The sequence below is a fragment of the Ranitomeya variabilis genome, chromosome 2 (genome assembly GCF_051348905.1).
Source record: "Ranitomeya variabilis isolate aRanVar5 chromosome 2, aRanVar5.hap1, whole genome shotgun sequence".
Taxonomy (NCBI): Eukaryota; Metazoa; Chordata; class Amphibia; order Anura; family Dendrobatidae; genus Ranitomeya; species Ranitomeya variabilis.
Genome location: NC_135233.1, coordinates 954,448,208 through 954,468,465, shown reverse-complemented (window position 1 = coordinate 954,468,465; position 20,258 = coordinate 954,448,208). Strand labels below are relative to the sequence as shown.

General features: G+C 45.6%; 1 protein-coding gene across 2 annotated transcripts in view; it reads left to right on the top strand.

Moving 5' to 3' along the window:
• ATR (ATR checkpoint kinase) overlaps positions 1–20,258 on the top strand; it is a 230,734-nt gene that overhangs the window by 64,807 nt on the left and 145,669 nt on the right. For both annotated transcript variants that reach the window (XM_077290794.1, XM_077290793.1), the window contains exons 7-17: positions 1,300–1,496; positions 4,134–4,286; positions 4,424–4,622; positions 13,343–13,596; positions 15,470–15,660; positions 15,887–15,987; positions 16,067–16,238; positions 17,101–17,271; positions 17,427–17,621; positions 18,231–18,416; positions 18,919–19,011. In XM_077290794.1, the coding sequence (XP_077146909.1) occupies positions 1,300–1,496; positions 4,134–4,286; positions 4,424–4,622; positions 13,343–13,596; positions 15,470–15,660; positions 15,887–15,987; positions 16,067–16,238; positions 17,101–17,271; positions 17,427–17,621; positions 18,231–18,416; positions 18,919–19,011 (1,912 nt within the window). The remainder of the gene's footprint in view (positions 1–1,299; positions 1,497–4,133; positions 4,287–4,423; positions 4,623–13,342; positions 13,597–15,469; positions 15,661–15,886; positions 15,988–16,066; positions 16,239–17,100; positions 17,272–17,426; positions 17,622–18,230; positions 18,417–18,918; positions 19,012–20,258) is intronic.

Below are 20,258 nucleotides of genomic sequence, written 5' to 3'. Positions count from 1 at the left end.
GAGTTGTCTTTTAACAGTGAGGATGGCAAATTAAATTTAGTCTTCTTAGAGGGGATTGGCATGGGAGCAAGTAAAGCATTCAAGAAATGATGCTTTGTGGATGTATGGGTTCCCTGGTATCATTTAGGGGTTCCCACATGGTCACAGGTTTGAGAATCCCTGCTGTCGACTTTAGGAGCCATTTTTTTTCTTTGTAGCCTGTCTGTAAGTACTGAAATACACAGTAGAGACACCCAATAAGTTGAACAGTAGTTAGCAGCAGAAGTTCTCCAGCCCTGAAAGTAATATACAAGAAGCAGAAAGAATATCTTTGTGTTTAAAAACACATTAATCTGAATACATTTCAAGCACGTTATGGCCCTGACATCATAGAAATATGAGTGATCTAATATTAAATAATATGTTTGGTGTGCCCTGCTCTGCTGCCAAACGTATGCCCCAGGCGTATATACAACTTTATGCCATTGTTTACATGTGTCATTGATGTCTATTGTAATAAAAAGAATGCTGAGCAGAATTCTCTTTTCATGCGTACTGAAAGAGTAATCTCGTGTTTGGTTCTTCAAGTCTATAGAGTTATCCGTACTTGTACCAAATGTTGCTCCTTGCATTTACAGTGTATAGTGTCGCAGAACATGTCAGCCTTTAACTGGTCATTCTCATGTTATTAAATTGGTTTAGTTACATACCATAAAAGTAAGCAAGTTTGCAGTTGATTAAGTATTTTTGTATCTGCTGTCATCCTCCTGCAGAGTTTTTTTTATCTTACACAGAGTTAAGCTTGTTGCCAGGGAGCTCGGCCACCAGAGCCTGGCCCAGCGTGTACGGTAAATACATTCCAGGAAAGGAGTTAACTCCCATCATCCCAGTTCTCTCCAGCCTATTGACAAACCTCATATCAGTCCTCTAAATTCACAATACCCCAGCCCACCAGGATCTGCAGCATCAAGAACAATTTTCCTAATCACAGCTCTGACTTTCCTGAGCCGTGATATTGTTCAAAGGCCCTGTTATTTCTATGTGTAAAGGTAGTGATAACAGTGGAGAACAAACACTGACCGATGTTTTATGTGCTGTAGCAGGACAAAGCTATTGGATCAGAACTGTCACTCAAGTAGGAGTGTCCTCCCCCGCAAACACACAGGAAGTAAGGAGAGTGCAGAGCCCAGATCTGCTCAAGAGACCACTTGAGAATACTCCTTTTATGCTAAAGATTGTTATACATTGAAAGAACTTTATCAGTGTGATGAGAACTGAGCCTTTGATTTTATTTTTACTATGTTTTTAATGTCCACACAGTGTATCGCCAAAGACCCCAGAAGGGATGTCTAGCACCCAAGTTACATGGGTAGTACAGCAGCTTTCTTGGGTTGGCCCTGAAGAGATTGTGAGAGTACTTAATATCTGCACGAAGCTTCTTAATTCGGGATACCACCACATAGATCCCATGCTGAGAAAGATAGTCCAAATATTTGATGCCTTACTTTATATACATGGTGAGCCAACATCTGATATCATAAATGATGTATCTGGAGTTGATATAATTTGTCCTATGTCTAATTTATTACTTTTCTATACTCTTAACATTCCGAACAGTGATTTCCATGCTTTTAGTAGCCTCCACATGTGCTCATGTACAGCTAGCCAGGAATCTCACTGCTTAAAAACATCTACTATATAATTGTCTAAGGGTCACGTCCGTCTGTCTGTCCTTCTGTCTGTCTGTCCTTCTGTCTGTCTGTCCTTCTGTCTGTCTTTCTTTCTGTCACGGATATTCATTGGTCGCGGCCTCTGTCTGTCATGGAATCCAAATCGCTGATTGGTCTCGCCAGCTGCCTGTCATGACTGCCGCGACCAATCAGCGACGGGCACAGTCCGATTAGTCCCTCTCTACTCCCCTGCAGTTAGTGCCCGGCGCCCGCTCCATACTCCCCGCAGTCACCGCTCACACAGGGTTAATGCCAGCGATAACGGACCGCGTTATGCCGCGGGTAACTCACTCTGTTACCGCCGCTATTAACCCTGTGTGACCAAGTTTTTACAGGCACGTTGTAGTTCTGTCGCCTGTGTGGGGTGCAGACGGCAGCTTCCGGTCCCAGGGTGTGATGACGTCGCGGTCACGTGACCGTGACGTCATTGCAGGACCTTCTCGCGCAGGCGCGCAGGACCTGTGATGACGTCGCGGTTACATGACCGTGTCACAGTCACATGACCGTGTCACAGTCACATGACCGTGTCACGGTCACATGACCGTGTCACGGTAGGTCCTTCTCGCGCAGGACTTGTGATGACGTCGCGGTCACGTGACGTCATGGCAGGTCCTTCTCGCGCAGGCGCGCAGGACCTGTGATGACGTCGCGGTTACATGACCGTGTCGTCAAGGCAGGTCCTTCTCGCAGACCATCCTTGCCACCGGCACCTGCCGCTTGCATGGACCGGTCACCGGAGCGTCGCGAGGAGCGGGAAAGGCGGCGGAAGGTGAGTATATAATGATTTTTTATTTTTATTATTTTTAACATTAGATGTTTTTACTATTGATGCTGCATAGGCAGCGTCAATAGTAAAAACTTGGTCACACAGGGCTAATAGCGGCGGTAACGGAGTGAGTTACCCACGGCATAACGCGGTCCGTTACCGCCGCTATTAACCCTGTGTGACCAAGTTTTTACTATTGACGCTGCCTATGCAGCGTCAATAGTAAAAACATCTGTTAAAAATAATAAAAATAAAAAATCATTATATACTCACCTTCCGCTGCCGGTGACCGGTCCATGCAAGCGGCAGGTACCGGTGGCAAGGATGGTCTGCGAGAATGACCTGCCATGACGTCACGGTCATGTGACCGTGACACGGTCATGCAACCGCGACGTCATCACAGGTCCTGCGCGCCTGCGCGAGAAGGACCTGCCATGACGTCACGGTCACGTGACCGTGACGTCATCACACCCTGGGACCGGAAGCTGCCGTCTGCACCCCACACAGGCGACAGAACTACAACGCGCCTTCGGAAGGTGAGTATATGTTTATTTTTTAATTTTTTTTAACCTGTGACATACGTGGCTGGGCAATATACTATTTAGCTGGGCAATATACTACGTGACTGCCCAATATACTACGTGGCTGGGCAATATACTACGTGGCTCTGTGCTGTATACTACGTCGCTGTGCAATATACTACGTGGCTCTGTGCTGTATACTACGTGGCTCTGCTGTATACTACGTGGCTGGGCAATATACTACGTCACTGGGCAATATACTACGTGGCTGGGCAATATGCTACGTCACTGGGCAATATACTACATGGCTGGGCAATATACTACGTCACTGGACAATATACTACGTGGCTGGGCAATATACGTCACTGGGCAATATACTACGTCACTGGGCAATATACTACGTGGCTGGGCAATATACTACGTGGCTGGGCAATATACTATGTCACTGGACAATATACTACGTGGCTGGGCAATATACGTCACTGGGCAATATACTACGTCACTGGACAATATACTACGTGGCTGGGCAATATACTACGTCACTGGGCAATATACTACGTCGCTGGGCAATATACTACGTGGCTGGGCAATATACTACGTCACTGGGCAGTGTACCACGTAACTGGGCAATATATGTCACTGGGCAATATACTACGTGGCTGGGCAATTTACTACGTGGACATGCATATTCTAGAATACCCGATGCGTTAGAATCGGGCCACCATCTAGTGATATAATAGTTTTCTTTTAAACTAACAATTTTCGGGCTCCTCCACATTATTACTTTTTGATCTATAGATAAGCCTATAGGAAACACTCCATACTTAAACCACGCTGTAAGTTCACTTTTGCAGTTTTTTAGTTAGAAATTCCTCAGTTGCACGCATGTAGCTTGTGTCTAGGTTACAAAATGCACCCAGTATTATTAATAATATATATGTGAATTGTCATTGCTCTTATGGGGAAAGACATAATACAAAGCAAAGAAGAGCTGTGTTCTGCTGAAATTCAGCCCCCGTGCACTATAGCTCACAGCTGTAGATGTGACACACCTGTAAGGATGTCGGGTGTAGGTTACTGATCATGTTTCTATATATACTATAGTAAACCAATCATTCTCCTCTATTTTACTTAAAGTGAGACATCGTTTACCAGATCAAACACTGGTGGATTTGTGTGGACTGGTCTCTTTGCCTTGGATTCACAGCCATTCAAGTCATGTTTCCTGTAAGGTGGCCGCGTTTGACTCATCCCTCTTAGCAATAAGTCATAGGATCCATGAAGAAGTCTGTAAGTAACATGGCTTGATATTACCATTCCTGTAATCAATAATAGAATGGATTCTTGTAGTTAAAAAAAAATAAAAAATCCTGTGTTTTATGTGCAGTTGTTAATTGATGGTGTGGTTTCTTCTCTTTATTCCGCAGCACCAGTGATTCAGTCCCAATGTCTCTTTCTTCTGTCACTTTTTCCCAAATACATAATGCCGGACTGGAGGTTGGCGGTTTACCAGTGGTCACTAGAAAGCCAACATGAAGTTGTTCGTGCCTTCTGCGTGAAAGGATTTCCTGTACTGAAACAACACATTAAGCAGGAGGCCGGCAGTCCACTGCCCAAAGCTTTGCTGTAAGTATGGTGGTTGGTTGATCACTTCACATGGGTGTATAGATTGACATGCCCCCATGCCAACGCACTGTTAATGCTGCTGTCAGAGTTTGATAGCGGCATTTAGTAGTTTAACAGTTGTGCGTAGAAGTCCGCCACCCATGAGCCCACTCCATACATCCGCTGCCAACTTTGCCGTACATGTACAGCGAATGTCTGTACGGAGTTAAGAAACCCATTTTAAAAGGGATTGGTCACTACTTGGACATCCCTTTTTTAAATTAAGTAGCTCTCTTCTACAGTAAAAGTATATACTCACCTCTCATTGGTGCCAGGTCTCCTGTGACATTGTTAGGCCACGATCACACTGCAGCTGAATTAGAGAACACGTACGGCCGCTGTGCTCTTACTGATTCAGTTTCTCCCAAGGATTGATCAGCCGCTGATTGGCTGCAGGACTCATGTGCATAACAATGAATCAGAAGTGTCGGTGCATGATGTGTGTGTGTGCTTGTATATATATTATACAGTATTTCTCCTACGCCTCATTGGGGGACACAGGACCATGGGGTGTTATGCTGCTGCCAATAGGAGGACACTAAGTGAACACAAAAAAGATTAACTCCTCTGCAGTATACACCCTCTCACTGGCTGAAATTCAACCAGTTCTTGCTTAGTGTCTGTAGGAGGCACTTGGGTCTGTTTCAGACCCCAACGTTTTTTATTTTTATTATTTTTATTTTTTTACTTAACGGAGTGAAGGGGGCGATGGATCCCTTTTCAAGGGTCCGCTCTCCCCCGAACCATCAACAGGTGACTACGCGAAGTATATCTTCCCGTACCCTCTCCTGCGACGACTGGGGCATGCCTAACCTCACTTTGGGGCGATGGTTCCTTCTTGGTCTCGATCTCCCCACCCCTGAAAAACGGCGAGCACATGGAGTTTTTCCCTTCATGTTCCTCTCCAGGGCAGAGAAGAACCCACAACTGGATGGACAGAGGCACTAATGGCAGCAGCCCCATCACCCCGCTATAGGGAGGGTGGATTGAGCTCATACCCTTACACAGAGAGGAGGCGCTGCACAACTCCGGCTCTGCTACATCCTCCGGGACTATGAGCCCCCTTGCGCTTCCCTGCGATGGATGGTGCGGGACCTTGTCCCCGGGGAGAGGTGCCGCTGGCCTGGTGCCAGGGGACGTCCCGTCGCGCTTCCCTGCTAGCGTGCGCCGCCGGCAGGCTCCAGAAGTTTAGCCCCCGGCTTTTCACCGGACTAGGCCGCATTTTTTAATGGCACCGCCCACCCCCGGAGTTCCGCCCACGTTCCTGGCGCTTCTCGTCCTGAACCAGAAGCGCCCTGCTAATCTCGGGGGCCATGTCCTTTTAGCCTACTGCTGCGGGACCACGCTGACTGACAGCCCGCAATGCTACAATACCGGCGCGCATCCTTCTGCGTTTTTTTTTTCAGACCACGACTCCTTCCCTGGTGACACAGGCACAAGACCTTGGGTAAGCGCTGCATACATTCTCTGGAAGAGAGCTTACCCCCTCCTATGCACCTATAGCGCACCCTCTGCCTTTAACTCTCTGGCACACACTATGTCTCAATCTAAGGACAAATGAGTTAACAAAAAACGCATAGTGTTTTTTACCTCATGTGCCACTTGCAATACTGCCTTGCCCCGTGCTAACAATACTCTGTTATGCACAGTTTGTGACCCGGCCTGTGTGCAGCCGCCTCCCGCCGCCGCCAACGCCACCTCCGACCCTGCGGAGCCTAGTCCCCCTGAGTGGGCCTCTTCCCTGTCACGTTCTATGGCTTCCCTGGCCAAGGCAATAGACTCTCTCCGGAGACCCTCTCTAAGTCAGAACGTCACCTTGCCGACCGCAGAGGACTCTGGCGACGGTAGGGAATCGTCCACCAGCAGGGGGCGTAGTCAGTCGCAGGGAGCTCAGGTCTCCAGAAAAAGGATCCATGTTGCTTCTCACAATCATGCTCATGCTTCGGCATCTGCAAGCTCAATGTCTCTCTCCCCTTCTCCTGAGGGTCACAGCGCTCATGACTCTGAATACGAGTCTGATGCATATTTAGTCTGTTGGTATCACGGTGGTTAGACTTTCTCGCCTGGGCTGGAAAATAAACTTCGAAAAGTCTTCTCCGATATCGGCTCAGCAAATTTCCTTCTTGGTCATGATCCTGAACACTTCCCGTGGGTTGGTCATTCTCCCTCCAGAAAAGGCCTTGGCCTTACAACAGGGAACACAAAGTCTTTCCCGCCCAGTCACTCACTCTCTTCTCTTCAGCATGAGCATTCTCGGAAAAATGGTAGCAGCAATGGAAGCGGTTCCGTTCACGCAGCTCCATCTACGCCCTTTGCAACATGCGCTGCTGTTGGCCTGGGACAGGAACCCGTTCTCTCTCGACCGCCGGTTCCGTCTGTCTCTGCGGGTCAGGCAGACCCTCAGGTGGTGGACGCTGAAGTCCTCCATGAACCAAGGGAAGTCTTTTCTCCCGGTACGCTGGTTGGTGATGACCACCGACGCCAGCCTTTTGGGCTGGGGTGCGTTTTCAGCCACCATACGGCACAGGGTTGTTGGTCCAATCGAGAGTCGCGTCTCCCCATCAACATCTTGGAGATACGAGCAATCAGACTAGCCCTATTGGGTTTTCACCATCTCCTCGCAGGTCATCCCATCAGGATCCAATCTGACAACACCACGGCAGTGGAGTATATCAATCGTCAAGGGGGAACCCACAGCAGGACGGCCATGCACGAAGTGAGTCACATCCTTCGCTGGGCCAAGAGCAACCATTCACCCATCTCGGTGGTCCACATCCCGGGTGTAGAGAATTGGGTGGCAGATTTTCTCAGCCGCCAGGGCCTCGCCTCGGGAGAATGGTCTCTTCATCCGGAAGTCTTTCAGCAGATTTGTTGTCGCTGAGGGACTCCGGATGTGGATCTCATGGCATCAAGGCTAAACAACAAGGTTCCCCAGTTCATTGCCCGATCACTCGATCCATGTGACATTGGGGCAGATGCCTTGGTCCTGCCGTGGCATCAGTTCCGACTCCCGTACATTTTTCCCCCTCTCCCCTTGCTCCCCTGGGTCATCAAGAAGAGCAGAGGGGGTACCAGTGATCCTAGTCGCGCCAGACTGGCCACGCCGGGCATGGTACGCGGAACTAGTTCAACTGGTCGACGACGTTCCCTGGCGGCTACCAGATCGTATGGATCTACTTTCGCAGTGCCCGATTTACCACCAGAGCTCCGGGGCCCTGTCTTTGACGGCGTGGCCGTTGAATCCTGGATTTTAGCCCAAGCTGGATTCTCTCCTGCAGGAACCTCCACCATGATTAGTGCTAGAAAGCCCGTGTCCATGTGCATTTATCATCGCACCTTGCGAATCTTCTTCTCATGGTGCAACGCCCATGGACGATCTCCTCTGGTGTTCTCCACTCCTTCCATACTAGAATTCCTCCAATCAGGATTAGAGTCGGGTCTCGCACTTATTTCGCTCAAAGTACAAGTTTCGGCCTTGTCGGTTTTATTCCAACGCAAGTTTGCCACCAGATTACCGGTAAAGACGTTCATTCAGGGAGTTTCCCGTATGGCGCCTCCCTATTTAATTGCCGGTGGATTCATGGGATCTTAATTTGGTTCTCGGAGTCCTACAGGAGGCCCCTTTTGAACCACTGCAGGAGGTATCACTAACCTTTCTTTCCTGGAAGGTGGTTTTCTTAGTGGCAATTATGTCAATCAGACGAGTCTCGGAGTTGGCAGCCTTTTCCTGCTGACCCCCGTTCTTGATTTTTCATCCTGACAAGACAGTCTTGAGGACGTCGCCCTCTTTCCTGCCCAAGTTTGTTTCCTTTTTTCACCTCAATGAGGAGATTGTTCTGCCCACATTCTGTCCGGCACCAGTCCATCGTATCGAGAAAGCTCTTCACACGATGTCGATGTGGTTAGGGCTCTTGGGCGGTACATTTCGCGGACAGCTCCCTTCCGCAAGTCAGATGTCCTGTTCGTGCTTCCAGAGGGGCATAGGAAGGGTCTAGCCGCTTCAAAGGCCACACTAGCCAAGTGGATTCGCTCGGCTATTCAGGAGTCCTACCGTGTCAGGGGCGCTCCTGTCCCAGCAGGGATTAAGGCGCATTCTACTCGGTAAGTGGGCGCCTCTTGGGCCATTCGGCATCAAGCGTCAGCACAACAGGTCTGCAAAGCTGCGACTTGGTCCAGCTTGCATACTTTTACAAAACACTACCACGTTCATTCTCAGTCTTCTGCAGACGCTGCTCTTGGCAGGTGCATTCTGCAATCTGCAGTACCACAGCTGTAAGCCGGTGGTACATGGGGTATTAGCAGTTGTGTTGCTCCCCACCCAGGGACTGCTTTAGGACATCCCATGGTCCTGTGTCCCCCAAAGAGGCATAGGAGAAATAGGGATTTTTGTGTACTCACCGTAAAAATCTTTTCTCCAAGCCAATTATTGGGGGACACAGCACCCACCCTGTTAGCCTATGGCTTGTTGTTAAATTCCTTGGTTTTGACATAGTTTATTGTCCTTTGTTTAATACACCTACTGCTTTGTTACCGAACTGGTTGAATTTCAGCCAGCGAGAGGGTGTATACTGCAGAGGAAGAGTTAATCTTTTTTGTGTTCACTTAGTGCCCTCTTAGTGGCAGCAGCATAACACCCCATGGTCCTGTGTCCCCCAATGGTTGGCTCGGAGAAAAGGATTTTACGGTGAGTACACAAAAATCCCTATTTTTCGGACTAAAAGACGCAAGCACCAAACCACCAAGGCACCTAGCTTTTAGAGGAGGAAAATAGAAATAAATAAAACATTGAAGTAAAAAATGTCATGACGCACTGTTATGGGGGGATACTAATATCCCCTATCCTGATATATATATATATATATATATATATATATATATATATATATATATATATATATATATATATATATATATATATATATATATATATATATATATACATATACAGTGGGGCAAAAAAGTATTTGGTCAGTCAGCAATAGTGCAAGTTCCACCACTTAAAAAGATGAGAGGCGTCTGTAATTTACATCATAGGTAGACCTCAACTATGGGAGACAAACTGAGAAAAAAAAATCCAGAAAATCACATTGTCTGTTTTTTTTAACATTTTATTTGCATATTATGGTGGAAAATAAGTATTTGGTCAGAAACAAACAATCAAGATTTCTGGCTCTCACAGACCTGTAACTTCTTCTTTAAGAGTCTCCTCTTTCCTCCACTCATTACCTGTAGTAATGGCACCTGTTTAAACTTGTTATCAGTATAAAAAGACACCTGTGCACACCCTCAAACAGTCTGACTCCAAACTCCACTATGGTGAAGACCAAAGAGCTGTCAAAGGACACCAGAAACAAAATTGTAGCCCTGCACCAGGCTGGGAAGACTGAATCTGCAATAGCCAACCAGCTTGGAGTGAAGAAATCAACAGTGGGAGCAATAATTAGAAAATGGAAGACATTCAAGACCACTGATAATCTCCCTCGATCTGGGGCTCCACGCAAAATCCCACCCCGTGGGGTCAGAATGATCACAAGAACAGTGAGCAAAAATCCCAGAACCACGCGGGGGGACCTAGTGAATGAACTGCAGAGAGCTGGGACCAATGTAACAAGGCCTACCATAAGTAACACACTACGCCACCATGGACTCAGATCCTGCAGTGCCAGACGTGTCCCACTGCTTAAGCCAGTACATGTCCGGGCCCGTCTGAAGTTTGCTAGAGAGCATTTGGATGATCCAGAGGAGTTTTGGGAGAATGTCCTATGGTCTGATGAAACCAAACTGGAACTGTTTGGTAGAAACACAATTTGTCGTGTTTGGAGGAAAAAGAATACTGAGTTGCATCCATCAAACACCATACCTACTGTAAAGCATGGTGGTGGAAACATCATGCTTTGGGGCTGTTTCTCTGCAAAGGGACCAGGACGACTGATCCGGGTACATGAAAGAATGAATGGGGCCATGTATCGTGAGATTTTGAGTGCAAACCTCCTTCCATCAGCAAGGGCATTGAAGATGAAACGTGGCTGGGTCTTTCAACATGACAATGATCCAAAGCACACCGCCAGGGCAACGAAGGAGTGGCTTCGTAAGAAGCATTTCAAGGTCCTGGAGTGGCCTAGCCAGTCTCCAGATCTCAACCCTATAGAAAACCTTTGGAGGGAGTTGAAAGTCCGTGTTGCCAAGCGAAAAGCCAAAAACATCACTGCTCTAGAGGAGATCTGCATGGAGGAATGGGCCAACATACCAACAACAGTGTGTGGCAACCTTGTGAAGACTTACAGAAAACGTTTGACCTCTGTCATTGCCAACAAAGGATATATTACAAAGTACTGAGATTAAATTTTGATTCTGACCAAATACTTATTTTCCACCATAATATGCAAATAAAATGATAAAAAAACAGACAATGTGATTTTCTGGATTTTTTTTCTCAGTTTGTCTCCCATAGTAGAGGTCTACCTATGATGTAAATTACAGACGCCTCTCATCTTTTTAAGTGGTGGAACTTGCACAATTGCTGACTGACTAAATACTTTTTTGCCCCACTGTGTATATATATATATATATATATACACTCACCGGCCACTTTATTAGGTACACTTGTCCAACTTCTTGTTAACACTTAATTTCTAATCAGCCAATCACATGGCGGCAACTCAGTGCATTTAGGCATGTAGACATGGTCAAGACAATCTCCTGCAGTTCAAACCGAGCATCAGTATGGGGAAGAAAGGTGATTTGAGTGCCTTTGAACGTGGCATGGTTGTTGGTGCCAGAAGGGCTGGTCTGAGTATTTCAGAAACTGCTGATCTTCTGGGATTTTCACGCACAACCATCTCTAGGGTTTACAGAGAATGGTCCGAAAAAGAAAAAAAATCCAGTGAGCGGCAGTTCTGTGGGCGGAAATGACTTGTTGATGCCAGAGGTCAGAGGAGAATGGGCAGACTGGTTCGAGCTGATAGAAAGGCAACAGTGACTCAAATCGCCACCCGTTACAACCAAGGTAGGCCTAAGAGCATCTCTGAACGCACAGTGCGTCGAACTTTGAGGCAGATGGGCTACAGCAGCAGAAGACCACACCGGGTACCACTCCTTTCAGCTAAGAACAGGAAACTGAGGCTACAATTTGTACAAGCTCATCGAAATTGGACAGTAGAAGATTGGAAAAACGTTGCTTGGTCTGATGAGTCTCGATTTCTGCTGCGACATTCGGATGGTAGGGTCAGAATTTGGCGTAAACAACATGAAAGCATGGATCCATCCTGCCTTGTATGGAGCATCTTTGGGATGTGCAGCCGACAAATCTGCGGCAACTGTGTGATGCCATCATGTCAATATGGACCAAAATCTCTGAGGAATGCTTCCAGCACCTTGTTGAATCTATGCCACGAAGAATTGAGGCAGTTCTGAAGGCAAAAGGGGGTCCAACCCGTTACTAGCATGGTGTACCTAATAAAGTGGCCGGTGAGTGTATATGTCCACAATACAGGTATACATGGCCCCCTCATCCCCTTCCTGGTATATATGGCCCCCATCATGCTGCACACAAAAAAACATAAAGCATTCTACTTACCTTGCCTCCGCTCCCTTGCAGCGTCCTGTTCTGATGTCAGCAGCTGATTTCAGCTTATAAGCAGTGAATGGCATTGATGTCAGGCCGCTGCTTATACTCACTGGGCGTGGTGAGCAGTGAATATTCATTCTGCTGAAGGAAGCTGGCGACTGCAGCTAACAGTTTGCCAACTATTAAACAGAATGAATGTTCACTGCTCCACACGCCTATAGTCTTCCAAACCTCTCGGCAATACCTTCAGTGCAAAGAGGCGGGAGGGAGTACGGGCGTGTGGAGCAGTGAATATTCATTTACTTCAATAGCGAGCACAGGTGTTAGCCGCAGCAGCTGGCTCCTGCCTCCTGTGACCCGCTGCTATGCCACAGCTGCAAGCCCAGGGAACCATTGCAGAGCTTGGGGAATCGCTGCATTCAATATAGGATACCAGCCCAATCGATGAGATATCTGAGCACTGATTACCTGGCGTGTTGAGGAATATCAGACACTGGGCACCTTAACAATAAACTATAGCAGCCAGGGATATTAAATCAACTGCCAGATTTGGATAGGCACAAGAGGACTTTATTAATTAGACATTAGATTATATTACTGCAGAAGAGCAAAATAATGCAGTAATATATAAAATTGCTGGATATTGAATAATATCCTTTACAGTAATATTGCAGGTTGGGAATATTGATAATATCTTTGATACCACAACAGCTACTGCAATAATCTGGTGTGTGTGTGTGTGTGTGTGTGTGTGTGTGTGTGTGTGTGTGTGTGTGTGTGTGTGTGTGTGTGTGTGTGTGTGTGTGTGTGTGTGTAAAATACTATGTGTGCGTGTGTTCATTGGGGAAAATAAGTATTTGATACACTGACGATTTTGCAAGTTTTCCCTCCTACAAGAATGGAGAGGTCTGTAATTTTTATCAAAGGTACACTTCAACTGTGAGAGACAGAATCTGAAAATAAAAACCAGAAAATCACATTGTATGATTATACATGATTAATAATACAGACATAAGATCTCCCCAAATTCTTGGTTCCACATCACGGAGATGATACTTTAAGTGTTTTTTCCCTTCACTACATGTTTTATTCTGATTTATTTCTTCTTTTGTAGAGAACACTTGAATGATAACTCGAAGCTTGTAAAGAAGGAACTAGCCCAAGCTATGACCAAGCTAGCATGTGGCGTTACTATTGGATTCACCCTCCAGGATTCAGGGAAAGGACCAGCTATGGACTGTGATCTGCTGTGTTGCAGCTTGAGACTGAACTTGCTTCCTTTGTCTGGTCCTTCTGCCATCAGTGCTTCTTTTTTTAAGCCTTTCCTTTATCTTCTGGACCGAAGCATGCCAAGCTCCGTAAAAATGGGTAAGTTCTCTATCTATAGTGTTCCAGTCTGCGTGACATAGTTAAAGCCAATCTGTCATGGGGATTTTGTACCTCAAACTAATAACATGTATGTACCATCATTTGGAGGCTGGTTAAATCCGTATCTTGGTAGTAGAAATGCGTTTGGGTGTTTCTCAACAATCCTTCATTGAAACCTTATACGAGATCTCTCGAAAACACGGGTAGTGCCAGAGACCGCACTTGTGACGTCGATAGACCCGGTGAGTCGATCTGCACATTCCCCCCTGGTACACGCTAGTCAGCTTCTAATCGCCTGTACATACATCTCATTAGGTAGAAGTATAAAATTCTCAAAGCAGATTCTCTTAACCCCTTCACGACATGCGCCGTACTATTACTGCGCATGTCGTGTCTCCCCCTTTGATGTGGGCTCCGGCGGTGAGCACACATCAAAGTCGCGACATGTCAACTGTTTTGTACAGCTGACATGTGCGCGCAATAGCGGCGGGTGAAATCACGATTCACCCGCCGCTATTAACCTGTTAAATGCAGCTGTCAAACGCAGACAGCGGCATTTAACCGGCGCTTCCGGCCGGGCGGCCGGAAATGACCTCATCACCGACCCCCGTCACATGATCGGGGGTCGGCGATGCATCAGGATGGTAACCATAGAGGTCCTTGAGACCTCTATGGTTACTAATGCCGGCCTGCTGTGAGCGCCCCCCTGTGGTCGGCGCTCACAGCACACCTGCATTTCTGCTACATAGCAGCGAACATCAGATCGCTGCTATGTAGCAGAGCCGATCGAGTGGTGCCAGCTTCTAGCCTCCCATGGAGGCTATTGAAGCATGGCAAAAGTAAAAAAAAAATGTTTTTAAAAACATGAAAAAAAAAAATAAAAAATGAGTTTAAATCACCCCCCTTTCGCCCCATCCAAAATAAAACAATAAAAAAAATCAAATATACACATATTTGGTATCGCCGCGTTCAGAATCATTAAAATGCAATAACGGGCGATCAAAAGAACGGATCTGCACAAAAGTGGTATCATTAAAAACGTCAGCTCGGCACGCAAAAAATAAGCCCTCACTCGACCCCAGATCACGAAAAATGGAGACACTACGGGTATCAGAAAATGGCGCTTTTTTTTTTTTTTTTTTTTTTTTAGCAAAGTTTGGAATTTTTTTCACCACTTAGATAAAAAATAATCTAGACATGTTTGGTGTCTATGAACTCGTAATGACCTGGAGAATCATAATATCAGGTCAGTTGTAGCATTTAGTGAACCTAGCAAAAAAGCCAAACAAAAAACAAGTGTGGGATTGCACTTTTTTTTGCAATTTCACCACACTTGGAATTTTTTTCCCATTTTCTAGTACAAGACATGGTAAAACCAATGATGACTTTCAACAGTACAACTCGTCCCGCAAAAAACAAGCCCTCACATGGCCATATTGACAGAAAAATAAAAAAGTTATGGCTCTGGGAAGGAGGGGAGCGAAAAACGAAAACACAAAAACGAAAAAGGGCCGTGGCATGAAGGGGTTAAAGGGGAAGCCATTTATATTAGACTAAGTTTGGCTGTACCCAACAATTTTGTTGGTACCAGCCGACCATCTTATGTCAGGAGTTAAAGGAATCTGGCATGCTGAATTTCTACATGCCAGAGGCTGTGTTTTCAGGTAGATCTGTTGCCAGAGGTGTCTGACTGCGGTTTCTTTCTTCTCTCCCCACTGAAAACACATACATGGTTGGCCCAGCGGAAGCATTCATGTATATGCGGAGGTGTCGGGAGGAATGGCTGGGGCCTGAAGTGTCTGGCTGACACTTATTAAAAGTATATGACCTGCTTTAGTTTGCGGTTTGTTCTAATGAAAAATTGTTTTTCTAGCATTCATAGAAAATATTCCTGACTTGTTTACACATCTAAATGTCCAGAGAGATGAGCAGGATTTGAGAGCTATGATTGAGACCTTACTGACCCTCATGGAAGATCCAGATAAGGATGTGAGAATAGCATTCAGTGGGAACATCCGATATGTCTTGGAGTCAATAAACTGTGAAGAAGGGAGCTTAAATGAGGTACAGACATTTAGGAATATATGAGTTTAAGGACCTCTAATGCTTGGACTGTACGGAGTGGATAGTGGATTATGGCTTATAAAAAGGCACTGGCCCATTACACGTACATCTCTATGGATGAGCCTCCTATATTGATCTCTTATGAAAATGTAACAGAATGTATATGCTATATGTATTATTATTGTTTTTCAATATAATTATTTTATTTTGCACCTGGGCAATGCAGCTGTTAGTCGGTAGAATAAAGAAGGCATATACCAATGCTAAATTGGCTAGAGATAATGAAATGAAGGACACTCTTATACTTACAACTGGAGACATAGGTCGGTGAGTATAGGAAATCGGGATTTGTGAGTGCATTAAAAGCCGAATATTACCTAAAATGTGTTTTTTCTATACCTTTCAGAGCTGCTAAGGGAGACTTGGTGCCATTTGCTCTACTACACCTGTTACATTGTCTCTTATCCAAATCTACATCAGTTGCTGGAGCTTCCTACACTGAAATTCGATCACTGGCAGCTGCAAAATCTATGCGCCTGCAGAGCTTTTTTAGCCACTATAAAAAACCTATATGCAAGGTGAGAACGTGTCTTTGCGTATCAGCATTTTTTTTTAACATAGGGGATTTTTAAAATTGCTAAATAAACCAAGTTTTTGTACGTGAAAATATCACCATAACACTAATCATTTATCAGCCTGATAAGGGACTCGCATTGATTAATCATCCTCCCAGAAAGCTGCACTAAGAATGGGTCCCTTCATACATGCGGAAATCGCTTAGTATGGGGTTGTTTCATGGCAGACATGTATGGGGAAACTCGTTGATATGCCATAACTATCTGTCCCCAGACATCTCCTATTAAAATTGCTAAAAAGAAAACAATTGGTCCGTTTGGCTTCTACATTGGGGTTTATCAAGAGGCTGTGTTACTCTGTAAAGGTAAACCCCACACATTCAGTATAACAAATTTAATCCTCACCACTTACTCAGACGAGGATTGTTTGACCCATTGACAGTTTGTGAGGAACCTCTATACAAACCCTGCATTACAGACAATAAAACAAGAATAGGATGTGTCCTGAAAGAATGCTCTTACTCCATGGGTGCCTGCTATAAAAAGAGAGATCCAGACCACGTAATCGCACTTTACAGCTCGTTCATCATTGTCGGAATTTCGCTTTGGGCAATCCTAGGATTATGGTTTTTTAAATACAGAAGACTAAAGAAAAAGTTAGATGATATCCTCGGGCAAGAAGAAAGTTCTACTGAATTAGATACCGGTAATACGTCCCAGAAACCTGAAGAGCAGGACTACACAGCGATGATGAATGAAGAAACAGAAGCTGTCAACATTCATCAATAAACTACTTATTGCAATAAAAAGAAAAAAAAAAAGAAAACAATTACCTATATTTAGTAATTGCTATCTTGTCATCAAGTTCCTTGTAGAGTCCCTGCACACCAGCCAGCAAGCCCTGCTGTCCGGCACACCGGGACGCAGCAGCGACATGCAGAAGCAGGAGGCAGTACATCACCGAGAAGTCGCCTTGGAAATCTTGTCTGAAATTGCGAGCGTATTTGATTTTCCAGATCTCAACCGCTTTTTAACAGTAAGGATTTTCTGCTTTATTTTCTCAAGTCCTTTTTATGTGTTTTGTATATTGTGATTTACGTGCTTTTAATATCTGCAGTGTATCTATTGTACATCTAAATATTCAGTGAATCTTAATTTCTTCTGTATTATCTTTTTTTTTCCTTTAAACAGAAGACATTGCAGCTTTTGCTTCCATATCTAGCTGCCAAAGCCAGCCCGGGAGCCTCTGCATTAATCCGAACAATTGCTAAGCAGCTGAATGCTAATCGTAGGGAGATCTTGATCAATAACTTCAAGTACATCTTCTCTCACCTCGTTTGTTCCTGCACCAAGGATGAACTTGAAAAGTCTCTTCACTATCTGAAGGTATGTAGCAATATTAATATGACTGCTGGATTTTTTTGTGATGTTTGAGGGATTTTAGCCAAAAACATTTTAGGCACATCCAAAAGAAGAACCAGACCTTGGGCCCCCATTAGTGTTCCAAATCCAGGTCAAATGGGGGAAAGATAGCTATTTTTTCTGCAATTAATGTGTATGGCTCTATCTATAGGTGTCTGAGGCTAGCTTCACATCTTTGTGAAAAATTATGTATTTCTGTTCCATCATAGCTCACAACATTGGCACCTGAGGTACCCCATTGATTATAATGGGGTCAATTGGGGTTGCCGCTGCCTTTTTTTAAGGAATGACAAAGGCTCCAAAAAGGAGAATGTGCCTAGTCTAAGTAGAATGGCCAAACAATCAAGCAAAAGGGACTCTACATTTGTCTCTGAAATTGAATTAGTCTAGCTGCCAGCTTCACTTTAGGGGGACCTTGCTTGTTTCCTTCCTTTTGTCCTAAGATTTTATCTATGCAGCATATGTATTGTGTACAATAGTGAGAGGAGGAACAAATCTAAAAACACAATTCACAATGTATTACTGGCCACGTTTTATTATACATTTGTGGTAATCATTGTCTTGAATCTGCAGAATGAGACGGAGATAGAGCTGGGCAGCTTGCTTAGACAAGACTACCAGGGACTACACAATGAGCTGCTGCTGCGACTCGGGGAGCATTACCAGCAGGTGTTCAATGGGCTGTCAATATTGGCTTCCTTCGCATCCAGTGATGACCCTTACCAGGGACCTAGGAACATTACTAAACCTGAAATAATGGTAAGAGGAAAGTGTAGAAATACAAGATTCGGAGCAATGAGACTTCGCTCTAAGGCTACTTTCACACTGATCCGTCGGTACAGGCCCGTCGCAATGCGTCGGGCCGACGTACCGACGGACGCTGTGAAATAACTGCAAGACGTGTGCATCGGATGCAGTTTTACAACGCATCCTCTGCCCATTCTGCAGTCTGGGGAGGAGGGGGCGGAGTTTCAGCCGCGCATACGCGGTCGAAAATGGCGGACGCGACACACAAAAAAAGTTACATGGAACGTTTTTTTGTGCCGACGGTCCGCCAAAACACGACGCATCCGTCGCACGGCGGATGCGATGTGTGGCAATCCGTTGCAATGCGTTACTAATGCAAGTCTATGGAGAAAAAACGCATCCTGCGGGCAACTTTGCAGGATGCGTTTTTTTCTCCAAAACGACACATTGTGACGTACGCCATAAGACGCAAGTGTGAAAGTAGCCTAAGACGGCACGTTGCTTTATTTTTCAGGCTCATTATCTACAACCCAAACTACTAGGAATCCTGGCTTTCTTTAATATGCATTTATTGAGTTCCAGTATTGGCATTGAAGAAAAAAAGATGGTGAGCTTTTTATTATTATTATCTATTATTATAGCGCCATTTATTCCGTAGCGCTTTACATGTGAGGAGGGGTATACATAATAAAAACAAGTACAATAATCTTTAACAATACAAGTCACGACTGGTACAGTAGGCGAGAGGACCCTGCCCGCGAGGGCTCACAATCTACAAGGGAAAGGTGAGGATACAATAAGTGAGGGTAGAGCTGGTCGTGCAGCAGTTTGGTCGATCGGTGGTTACTGCAAGTTGTAGGCTTGTCGGAAGAGGTAGGTCTTCAGGTTCTTTTTGAAGATTTTGATGGTAGGCGAGAGTCTGACATGTTGTGTTAGAGAACTCCAGAGTAGGGGTGATGCGCGAGAGAAATCTTGTATGTGATTGTGGGAAGAGGAGATAAGAGGCGAGTAGAGAAGGAGATCTTGTGAGGATCGGAGGTTGCGTGCTGGTAGGTACCGGGAGACGAGGTCACAGATGTATGGAGGAGAAAGGTTGTGGATGGCTTTGTATGTCATGGTTAAGGTTTTGTACTGGAGTCTCTGGGCAATGGGGAGCCAGTGAAGGGATTGACAGAGGGGAAAGGCTGGGGAATAGTGAGGAGACAGGTGGATTAGTCGGGCAGCAGAGTTTAGAATAGATTGGAGGGGTGCGAGAGTGTTCGAGGGGAAGCCCCAGAGCAGGAGGTTGCAGTAGTCGAGGCAGGAGATGATGAGGGCATGGACTAGGGTTTTTGCAGATTCTTGGTTTAGGAATGTACGGATCCATGAAATATTTTAGAGTTGAAGGCGGCAGGAAGTGGAAAGGGCTTGGATATGTGGTTTGAAGGAGAGATCAGTGTCCAGGATTACCCCGAGGCAGCGAGCTTGTGGGACTGGGGAGAGTGGGCAGCCGTTTACTGTAATGGATAGGTTCGTTGGGGGGGTTGCGTGAGATGGGGGAAAGATGATTAATTCTGTTTTGTCCATGTTAGGTTTTAGAAATCTAGCAGAGAAGAAGGATGACATAGCGGACAGACATTGAGGGATTCTGGTTAGTAGGGAGGTGATATCTGGTCCAGAGATGTAGATCTGTGTGTCATCAGCATAGAGGTTGAGGTTGTAGACAAGGAGTGGAGAGGGAAGAGAGTGTGAATAGGTTGTGGTCAGAAAGCGGAAGAGGTGAGTTAGAGAGGTTAGATAGGGAGCAGAGGCGGGTGAAGATGAGGTCCAGTGTATGGCCATCTTTGTGGGTGGCTGTAGTAGACCATTGAGTGA